The sequence below is a fragment of the Arachis ipaensis genome, chromosome B6 (assembly GCF_059453495.1).
Source record: "Arachis ipaensis isolate K30076 ecotype BB chromosome B6, ASM5945349v1, whole genome shotgun sequence".
Classification (NCBI taxonomy): domain Eukaryota; kingdom Viridiplantae; phylum Streptophyta; class Magnoliopsida; order Fabales; family Fabaceae; genus Arachis; species Arachis ipaensis.
In genome coordinates, this window is record NC_142441.1 from 143,233,570 (window position 1) to 143,245,418 (window position 11,849).

General features: G+C 35.5%; 1 protein-coding gene across 1 annotated transcript; it reads right to left on the reverse strand.

Annotated features, from left to right (window-relative positions):
• Positions 1 to 3,647: 3,647 nt before the first annotated feature.
• Positions 3,648 to 11,496, reverse strand: LOC107648466 (uncharacterized). Its single transcript, XM_088490291.1, has 5 exons — positions 11,203 to 11,496; positions 7,938 to 8,143; positions 5,999 to 7,718; positions 4,284 to 5,205; positions 3,648 to 4,175 (listed from the first exon to the last, which is right to left on the reverse strand). The coding sequence occupies exons 3-4, from the start codon at positions 7,715 to 7,717 to the stop codon at positions 5,104 to 5,106; spliced, it is 1,821 nt and encodes a 606-aa protein (XP_088346417.1). The 5' UTR covers position 7,718; positions 7,938 to 8,143; positions 11,203 to 11,496; the 3' UTR covers positions 3,648 to 4,175; positions 4,284 to 5,103.
• Between the last annotated feature and the right edge of the window lie 353 nt (positions 11,497 to 11,849).

Below are 11,849 nucleotides of genomic sequence, written 5' to 3' on the forward strand. Positions count from 1 at the left end.
AGTTCAAAAGATTATACATTTGCAAAGAATAGCAAATGAATTAACTGATGCATTTTTCGATACAAAGAGGATTACCAAGTCGTATATACCAGCGGAAAATGCTCCAATTCGAATTGATGTCCCAGTAGGACAAGTAGCCACTGAAGCAAATTCACGCCAGAAACGTGGCAGGGCGAAAAAATGCCCCAATTCGAATTGATGTCCCAGTTGGACAAATTGCCACTGAAGCAAATACACGCCAGAAGCGCGGCAGGCCTGTCGGTTCCAAAGATAAAAATCCTCGAAAGAGAAAAGAGGTAAATATTCCTGTGGAAAAAGACATAGTAAAGACACCTGCAGTTGTCCAAAATTCTGATATAACGCCAGAAGACGTTCAGGTACCTGAAAATTATGAAAATGACGAGATCTCGATAAATATGTCTTTACAGGAGAGAAATGGGACCGAAATAAGACAATTGTCAATGAAATATTTGCATATAATGTGGCATTGAATATCATGCATGAGAGTAAGGATCTTGAGCCAAGATCAGTCGAAGAATGTCGACAAAGGAGTGATTGGCCAAAATGGAAAGAAGCCATGAAGGCTGAATTAGACTCACTTGCAAAACGTGAAGTCTTTGGACCTGTAGTCCGTACACCTGAAGATGTAAAACCTGTTGGATACCGATGGGTATTTGTGAGAAAACGAAATGAGAAAAATGAAGTTGTGCACTACAAAGCCCGACTTGTGGCACAATGTTTTTCACAAGGGCCCGGTATAGATTATGAAAAAACGTATTCCCCTGTAGTGGATGCGATAACATTGCATTATTTGGTCAGTTTATCTGCATATCATAAACTGCATATGCATTTAATGGATGTGGTAAAGCCTATTTATACGGCTCATTAGATCGGGATATCTATATGAAAGTCCCTGAAGGACTAAAGATATCTAAACCATCCAATGAATATTCGCAAGGGTTATACTCAGTCAAATTGCAAAGATCTTTATATGGTCTAAAGCAATCTGAACGAATGTGGTATAATCGTCTTACTGAGTATCTAACCAAAAACGGATTCAAGAATGATGATATCTGCTCATGTGTTTTCATAAAGAAAATTACATTTGGGTTCATTATAATTGTTTTGTACGTTGATGATTTAAATATCATTGGGACTCCTGAAGAGATTCCAACAATTATAAAAACTCTAAAAGAAGAGTTTGAGATGAAAGATCTTGGAAGGACTAAATTTTGTCTCGGCCTGCAGATCGAGCATATAAAAAATGGGATCTTTATTCATCAAACAACATACACAGAGAAGATCTTGAAGAGATTTTATATGGATAAGTCACATCCCTTAAGTACCCCAATGATCGTAAGATCTTTGGATGTGGAAAATGATCAATTCCGTCCTAAAGAAGAGAATGAAGATATCCTTGGTCCTGAAGTACCATATCTTAGTGCCATTGGAGCGCTAATGTATCTTGCTAATAATATGCGACCTGACATATCATTCGCGGTGAATTTACTAGCAAGATATAGTTCCTCTCCAACCAGAAGATATTGGAGTGGAATCAAACAAATTTTTCGATATCTTTATGGAACGGTTGATATGGGATTGTTTTATCCCTATAGATCCAAGTCACAACTAGTTGGCTATGCAGATGCCGAATACTTGTCTGATTCACATAAAGGGAGATCTCAAACAGGATACCTGTTTACATATGGTGGACCAGCTATATCATGGAGGTCCACGAAACAGACGATTGCAGCAACATCCTCTAATCATGCTGAAATACTAGCGATACATGAAGCTAGTCGTGAGTGTTTTTGGCTGAGGAGTGTGATCCAATATATTCTGTCATCATGTGGACTAATTGATTAGAAGATAGCTCCAACTGTCCTGATTGAAGATAATACAGCATGCATTGCTCAGCTTAAAAGCGGATACATCAAAGGTGATAGAATAAAGCATATTTCTCCCAAATTCATCTTCACTCATGATCTTCAAAATCAAGGGATAACTGATATCCAACAGATCCGCTCAAGTGACAATTTGGCAGATTTATTTACAAAGTCACATCCCAAAATCCTCCTTTGAAAGATTGGTACATGAGATTGAGATGCGCCGATTTCGAGACATCAACTGATGTTGACAAGAGGGGGAGACTGTACTCTTTTTTCCTTGGTCAGGTTTTTTCCCATTGGGTTTTTCTTGACAATGTTTTTAATGAGGCAGTCCCTATCACTAAAGGATGTTGTACTCTTTTTCCTTCAGTAAGATTTTTTTCCCACTGGGTTTTTCTTTAGTAAGGTTTTAACGAGGCATTATCCTAAATGGTCATCCAAGGGGGAGTATTGTGATAAGTGTGAAGTGGATGACCATTGACCACCTATGACTTGGATGGCTTAACTTTCCTATAGTGAAGTGCCATATTACCAAGAAAAGTACATTTAATGAAAGAGGAAAAAGAGGACTCATGTACATGTATAAATAGGAGGTTAAGCCTCTGTTAATTACACACACAAGCAATAAGAATTCTCTCTCTCTTTATATTATCTATATACAAAATTCTTCCTCTCTTTCTTTCTTTCATACATTAATACATATATATAAAGTATACTTTTTGTCCCTGAAGTTTACTAAAAGTTTCAAAATTACCCCTAAGTTTCAATTTGTTTCAATTTTATCCCAAAAGTTTTCGATTTGCATCAATTTTATCCCTAAACGTTAACAGCGTTGAAATCACTAACAGACGTTAGTGACGTGGCAATAAAGGAGTTCTATGTGGCAACTATGTGTGTGAGTCATTTCTAAAACGTTTTTTAAAATAATTTTTAATTTTTTGTTTAAAAATTTATATTACAAAAATGATATGGCTAAAAATCACAACCTCAAACCCTAAAATTAACTTCTTCATTTACGTCTTCCTCTTCATCTTCTTCACTGTGTGTAAGAATAAGAAACCCTAACGAATGGCTTCCCAAGGCTCGGTATCATCACAAAAAAGCACTCGGAGACGACGAACGCTTATATGCAACTGTGGTGAACCCCCTGTACTGAGATGGTCGAAGACACCAGAAAATCCCGGCCGGAGATTTTGGGGCTGTGTATACTTTGATGTTAGTTTTGAGTGCTTTTTATTTTGATGTCTTCATGAGTTTCTTCAAGTTCTTTTTTTTTTGTTTATGTTGCAGATTGGGAAGGAGTGCACATTTTTTTCCTGGGCAGATGGAGTTGCAGAGACAGAAGAAGCTGAGGTTGCAAGGTTGAAGATGAAGATTTCCACCTTGAAGACTAAATTAGTTTATGCTAAATGCAAACTGTTGGTGGCTGTTATTTTTGGTGTGTTGGGTTGGTTTATGGTGATTTTAATGGTTTATTTGTGGGTGAAGAATGGAACCCATTTGAGATTAGGGTATTAATGCGTTTGGGACAGCTGAAATTAGCAGAAGTAAGAATAGATTGACTAGTTGTAATCAGTTACAAAACTGTACTCAACTCGAAAACTTGTTAATATAGTTGTCCTTGAAGTTTAATTTATGTTTCAAAAATATCCCTGAAAGGATTAAAATAGTTTGGCACTAAAATTGGCATTAAGAACCTGTTGTGGCAGAGACAAACTCAAGTAATGAGGGATAATTTCAGCAGTGCACTAAAATAAATTTGCATGAAGGAATCCATCACATTAGTCATTATCAAAATAACATAAGTTGTTAATCAACATAATCTCTAGTTAACATAAGTCATAACTAAAGTAAAAACTTAATTACATAAGTCCTAAGCAAAATAATTCAGCAACAAAGGAAGAATTGGAGTCATAAGTCATAAGTCATAATACAAAATGCCAACATTTTTCAATCTTCCAAAATAAACACCAAACACAAGATGTGACACAACTAAGACCCTGTGAGAGCACTCTGAGTCTGACTCCCTTGTGATGAGGGTTGTCCCTGTGCAGTTGAAGTAGAGTTGCTCCTAAGAATTCTAGTTGGTCTTGGTGGCTGAAATTTTTTGTGTGCATTTGGTTGGGTATTAGGCCTTGCTACAACACTGGCCAACCTGGTACTCTTATGCACTGAGCCAGTAGATCCAGCATTCCTTGCAGTGCTGTGCTGGACTGGTGATGTTGTAGCAGTTCCAGCATTATTGTTTTGGGCTGGCGATGCTAAGGATGGGGCAGCAGTTGTTTCCTATGATGGACATGAACAAAAAACAGCAACAAGTTACAGTTATAAAGAGGTAAACAGCATAAGAAACAGTGTTATGTATAAAACTATATTTACTAGACAAGTACTCACGTTTGGCCTTCTAAGAGGGCAGCCTCGCTTGTTGTGACCCAATTTCAGACAACGAGAGCATTTTTGTTGTAACCCCAGCCTAGATGTGCTTGGGCCCTGTGGTTCTTCACCCTCCCCCTTGCTCTTTTCTTCTTAGGCCTCCCAATTGGCACTCTATGTGGTGGAGGCATCACATCTGGGTGGGTAGTTCTCTCCCACATTGTATGTCCATTACAAGGGTTAATCATGGGGGTATAACAAGCCACATAAGCAGCTTTATTGTAACAGCTTGAAACATATTTTCGAATATCATCCTTAGCACAATTAATTGCACTAACTGCATGCGGACAAGGTAAACCTGTCATTTGAAACTTTCTACAAGTACACTCTTTCATCAGAAGATCCACTACAAATTTGTCCCTGCCTCTTATGACTTTAAATTTTGAAATACCGGCAGCAACCGGAAACCACCACCTAGAAGCATCTATTTCCTTTTGTAACTTAAGCTTAATCCTAGGAAGAATATCATCCTTATACTTCTCAATAAGTACCCTATTTTCAGCCCATCTCTTCATCAAATAAACTCTAATATCTTCTAGCATTGTCAATATTGGTTTTTCCCTTGATTCAACAATTGCAGAGTTAAAGCTTTCACACATATTATTGACAAGAGCGTCACATTTAGGATAGAATTCAAACCTTGATTTAGTCCAATACTTTGGACGAATTCCTATCAAGTGTCGATAGGCACCCTCACTAATGGCTCGGATTTCCATCAACTCCTTTTCCCATGCTGCTAGATATGTACATTTTGCAGCTCTCCACATCCTTTTCTTAAGATTCAGCCCTGGAAATTTTTTTTTTTGAAGTTGGCATAAAGGTGTCTCACACAGAATCTATGATCAACACCTGGAAGTAATTCATCAAACGTTGGCACCAGGCCCTGTTGGTGCAAAGTGCACAATTTTAATATAATGATCAAATAATTAGTTTAGTGCAGAAGCCACATGACTAACTAATTCACAGCAATTTATAACTATATATAAAAGAACATTACAAGAACATTAACATATAGTGCAGCTCTCCACATGACTAGCTAATTCACAGCAATTTATAACAGCAACATATAACTAATTATATGTTGAACATTACAAGAACAGCAAGATATAGTACAGAAGCCACATGACTAACTAATTCACAGCAATTTATAACTAATTATAAAAGAACATTACAAGAACATTAACATATAGGTACAACAATTTATAACTAATTATAAAAGAACATTACAATTACATTAACATATAGTGCAGAAGCCACATGACTAGCTAATTCACAGCAATTTATAACTAATTATAAAAGTCAATTACAAGAACATTAACATATAGGTACAGCAATTACTAACTAATTATAAAAGAACATTACAATTACATTAACATATAGTGCAGAAGCCACATGACTAGCTAATTCACAGCAATTTATAATTAATTATAAAAGTCAATTACAAGAACATTAACATATAGGTACAGCAATTACTAACTAATTATAAAAGAACATTACATATAGTGCATAAGCCACATGACTAGCTAATTATAAGAACAATAACATATAGTGCAGAAGCCATGAACGTGCTAATTATAAAAGAACATTACAAGAACATTAACATTAACTAATTATAACTAGACATAAAAATATAGTGCAAAATCTTAATTACACTAAAATACAGGTTAGTAAATTACCTTTTGTTGGTCAGACATGAACGTGCTACGTAATAATTTATCCGCTCCTATATCATCAATTAGGTTTGAGAGGAACCACGTCCATGAATCTTTTGTCTCAGCCTCCACGACCGCATATGCAATAGGTAGCATCTGGTCATTCGGATCCCACCCCAAAGCAACCAATAGCCATCCTCCATATGGTGTCTTCAAAAAGCAACCATCAAGCCCTATCATAGGCCTACACTTCATGAAACTCTCCTTGCAAGCCTTTAAGCAAATATAAATCCTATGAAATCGTGGACTTAAGTCGACTGTTGTATCGGGGTGCTCAGTTTGGGCTGCTGGAGGTAATTGAACATGCAGCTTCACAGATGAACCAGGATTGGTGCGCAGCAACTCATGGTAATAGTCGTAAAGTCTTCTATACTGCTCCCTAAAAGTTCCATTAATGTCAACCAGTGCAATCTGCTTGGCCCGAAATGCCTTTGCTCTTGAAATCTGCACATTCCACTTCCTAAGAGTCCTACTTTGTATGGTGCCCAGCTTCAACTTCGGATTCTCTTCTACTTTTCTCCTGAAGACCTTCGCCAGCCACTTCGACTTCATCACTTTTATGTCAAATACAGTGTTACAAGAATGATGATCATTAACTGTTCTTAGCTGCCAACTATCTTCATTGGCCATCTTCACTGCATATGCAAACCATTCACAACCATCTCCACACTTAGCCCTCACCCGGACATTGTCCACCACTGGAAATTTTATGTTTCTCCCAGTATGAACAGCATATGATGTCACAGCTTCCTTGAACTCCTCTCTTGTTGCATAGAGAGTTCCAGCCTCCCACTTATACTTACTCATATCCTTCAACTCCTTGTGAACGGGAAATTTCTTCTTGCTGGCTTCATCATCCTCACTCGATACCTCCTCTAATTCATCACTGTTCAATCCTTCATCATCGCTTAAACGAGAGCTCTTTCTCTTCCCAGCAGCCACCTTTTGAGTTTTCTTTAACTTCTCGACAGCACTCTTACTTTTCTTAGACTTTCTTATATCTTGGTGCATCTCCCCAAGAGTTATATCAACATCAAATAAACCATCATCACCACAATAATCATCTTCACTATCACTAAAATGCAGATCAGAATCAGCCTCATAATCTGGGTCATCAGTGTCATCCTCTTCTTCACTATTGTCCCCATCACCAATATTCTGTAGCACTTCTTCAGCAGATAAATGGGCATCAACTAATCCCTGCATTTGGGCCTCCATATCCACCCCTCCACCTTGGGCTTCTGCTTGAATATTTTGGGCCTGTCTAATATCACTTGGCCCACTATCAGCATCCACACACTCCTCCTCAACAACTTTGCTGCCACCCCCAACATCTAAATAACCAATGTCGTAACAAAAATCATTAGGGATTGAAGCCTTATGCACCACATACAAATCAACTACCTTTTTTTCAACTCCTATATTTGCCATTTCCATTGCTTCTTCATCACCTTTCAACAACTTCAACCCTTCTAATCCTAATTCAGTATCTTTATACCACAGTACCCCAATGTTTTCAGCAATGTACCCAAGTTTTTCAACCACATCATAAGCTTCTATAACACTCCATCTATCTCTGTCACACCAGTCAACCGTTGTCACCTCACCATCAATATACTCATTTTTTCCCTTATCACTACAAAACCTACCCCTGTGATGAACTCTAACACTGAAATCATCCATCCTGCCGTTATAAAAAGATGTTCAGACCAAAGAACAGAGTAACTAATCATTAAAAAATATAGACCACCTCAAAGTTATATTTTTCACTAAAACAGAACAGAAATTCCTCAATCCCTCAATGCAATAGAATCCTAACAGCAATCAATAGTGATTAAAAAAAAACCCTAAATCCTAACCGTTCAGACATGCAGTAGCAAAATTGACTAGAATGGTGGCCTACCTCGTCAGAAACCTTAATCAGAATGGCGCTATCCACGTTTGAATGGTTGATGACTGAATGCTATCCCAGACTCCTCCCTCAGTCTCGACGGCGTCACAACATGCGCCGTCCTGCACGTCGCTGTGGCAGACTGTAATTGACGGTGCGACGTCTAACCACCCACCAACCTTCCTCCTGTGACTCTGTTTCTCTGGCGATGTTCCTTACTGGCAAAGGGAAGACAAACGGGTTATGTTTGAAAAAGGATGCCAATTGGTTTACTTGGTATAACTCAGCCATGGGTATTTTGGGGGTTTCACATTTCTTGCCACATCACACACTATACTTTGCCATATCACTAACGTCTGTGAGTAATTTAAACGGCGTCAACTTAAAGGATAAAATTGATGCAAATCGAAAACTTTTGGGATAAAATTGAAACAAATTGAAACTTAGGGGTAATTTTGAAACTTTTAATAAACTTCAGGGACAAAAAATATACTTTACCCTATATATAAATATATAAGTATCATATTTTTTATATCGAGATAATAATTGTGGTTAATATTGTTATCTAATCATATTTCTTTACTTTATGTTTGTTACCTCTTTCTTATTTATTTATTTATTTAGTTATTTTATAACAAAATTCATCCTTATCATTATTTTTAATTTAAAATCGTCATATTGAATAAAATATTTTTTTAAATAACAAAAATATCCCCTAATCTTCCTTTGTTATGATGTCCTCTCCCTTATTCAAGAAAATAAACGTTTCACATCTTCTGAACTCACTGATAAATTTCTCTTCTTCTTTTTGAGCATCATCCACTTTGAAGTCCTCGCTCTAATTTCGGTGCTCTTCAAAACAGTATCGTTGTTGTTGTTGTTGAATGTGTTGAAAGGGAGAAACAACCACGGTAGAGATCCGCTTCGACCGCGCCATTGAAGACTCTTCTGCCACTGTCGAGATTGACGGCCACCCTCGCCTCGCCTCGCCATCGAAGGACATCCTCTTCGTCATCGATGCTCTCCTCTTCGGCGTTGATCGCGGCGCCCTCGCCGCCGTCACCGTTTATCTTGACGGCTGTCGACGGCCTTCTCCAGCGACAACAGTGGTGGAGTAAGTCGGCGATCTTACTCTCTCTATTTTGTTTTATATTTTGTTTGTCTCGCTCTGTAATTGATGAAGTTTTTCATTTTTTTTATAAAAAGTTGAATGATTTGTTGTTGTTGTTATTATTGTATTTGAAAATTTTGATGTTGGATTTGAAGGATTTTAAAGCGTTGGTGGTGTTGATAAATATTGAGGCTGAGCTTCTTTGCTTTTCTGTTCGCATTTGCAGGAACTTTTCTGGTTCTAGATCTCCTTTTCCTCCTTTCTCTGTTGTTAATGATAAATTTTAAAATTTAAATGTTATGTTGTGTTGTTGTTGTTGATGAATTAAAATGAATAGATGTGGAAAGAGAAATAGCTAGTAGTTGGTGGGAATAAGGGTAGTGGTGGTGGTGGTAAACGGTGGGGTTAAAGTAAGAAAAAATATAAGGGTATTTTTGTCCGAAAAAAATCAAAAGAATGATTTTAGTACCAAATGAATCGTTGAGGACGATTTTAAATTAAAAATAAGGTCAGAGACGAATTTGATTTTGACGACCCTAAACCTTAGGAACCAAAATATTACTTATCTCTTAATTCAATGATATGTTTAAACAAGTATCGGATGTTCAAATTATATTCTATACATGTAATAATCAATTGGCCAGCTACAAACCTTTAAATAAAATTTCCATCCACAAATTTGCCGTTAGAAGAACTTTATTTCCGTTTAGTTTAGTATACACGTGGCCAAGAAAACAATGATTTGGCACTCTATCATTATTTTGGATAACTAAGGTGGAAATTAACAATTTTTTTTAAAGAAAAATGTTACAGGTACAAATCTTTTTTGTGAACTAAATCTAATTAAGTTGAATAATAAAACTTATATGAGTGAGTCAGTAAAAGTGATGAGATTGATTTTTGTTGATGTTAGACTAATTTAATTATTAAACTTGGTTAAGAAAAAAATATATACATTTAGTACTATTATTTTTTAAATAAGAAAAATTATTATTAAAGAATGAAGTGCCCTTATTTGGCTATAAATTGATCAAATCCTAATTTTATCGCATTATCCAAAAAAAGTGCTAATGAGAGTTAGAAGTTGAAGTTATATTTAGGTCTAAGGATTGGTCCTTCTTCTCATAAAGGGTTGCTCTTCCACTCCTCATATCTAGAGATGACTTTAATCTCTAACTCTCATTGGCATATCTATGGATAATGTGGTAAAATTAGAGTTCGATCAATTTAAGATTAAATAAAGACACTCCACTCTTTAATAATAATTTTTTTTTATTAAAAATTGTTAATTTTCACCTCAATTACTCAAAATAATGATAAAGAATGCTAAAGTTATCGATTTTTTTTGCCACGTGTATACTAAACTAAACAAAAATAGAACTCTTCTATCTACATATTAGTTTTGTTCATTATTAGTTATTTTGGTGTGTATATTAAAATTTTGATTCTATCATGTGTATTTTTATGATTCCAAAATTTTTCACATGTATTTTTATCTATCAAATTTTAATTTTATTATTTGCAAGTGATGAATAACTATAACTATTATAATATAAATCACTAATACTAATTAAAAAAATATTTTTTTAATCAAAGATAGGTATTATCTATTTTATTGAAAATAAAAAGTTGATCCACATTTAAATAATACATATATCAGATGGGGTCTCCCAAATGAAACAAAAAAACAAACTCATTCAAAAAAAGTCTAAGAAAGAAAGAAGGAAGTAGAAGAGATGAAAGCTTCTCAAAATGAATGATGGGAGCAATTCATTAACTCCATAGCAAACTACTCACCTGAGCCAGAATTTTTTCAGGGGTTAAACATTTATCCTCAAACAATTGTACATTTCGAACTAATCATATCTCCCAAAACGTGAAAGTAAACTGGGTTAGCAGTTGATTACTGTGCGGCTTTGATTTGATGAAGGTGAAATTTGATTTAAGCCATTTTCCATAGAGGCTGGTCTTGCAAGTTCATTGAGATGAGTTGTTGTTCAAGCTTAAGATAAAGGTTTTAAGATTTTATAATAGAAGAGGAACTAAATTGAGCATAATAAATTAAATTTGGACCTTACTAAAGGTTTAAGATTTTATAATAGAAGAGAAAAGGCTTAAGATAAAGGTTTAAGATTTTATAATAGAAGAGAAAAGGGAGGGCCAAACCGTATCACCGGTGGTGTGACAAGAGAGAAGACGGAGAGTCAAATTGTGTCGGTGGTGTGATAGGAGAGAGACGGAGAGGTAAACCGCATGGAAGGAGCTGACTGAAGAAAGAGAAAAAACTGCGGTGGAATAGCTCCGACGATAAAAGATGGTGACTTGGAAGAAGTGAAGATGGGAGAAGAAGAGAGGAAGGAGGATGACGAGGAAAGGAGGGGGAGGGTATAGAAGAGGGTATTTTTTATTTTAATTATCAAATGTTATAAAGAATAAATTTGTTAAAAGGATGACTTTAATACCAAATGTAATGTTGGAAACTATTTTAAACAAACAAAAAAAAGGTTAAGAACCATTTCGATTTTTATAAGGACTAAAATAATAGTTATCTCGCTTTTAAAATATAAGATAGATAAATCTAAATTAATTTATCATTTATATTTTTTGAAAGCAAAATCCTAATTTTTTTATTTATGGTTGTTTTTCACTTTATCTTCTTAACAAGTTTTGTTATAACACTTATGATGAATGTGGTGATGTTTAAGAAGTTGAATGAATGAACTAAATTCTCAAAGTAGTTTTTTATATTCACAACTTTTATTATTTTAGTCCTTTAAATACAAAATTTATTATATTGTTTTTTGAAATTTGGT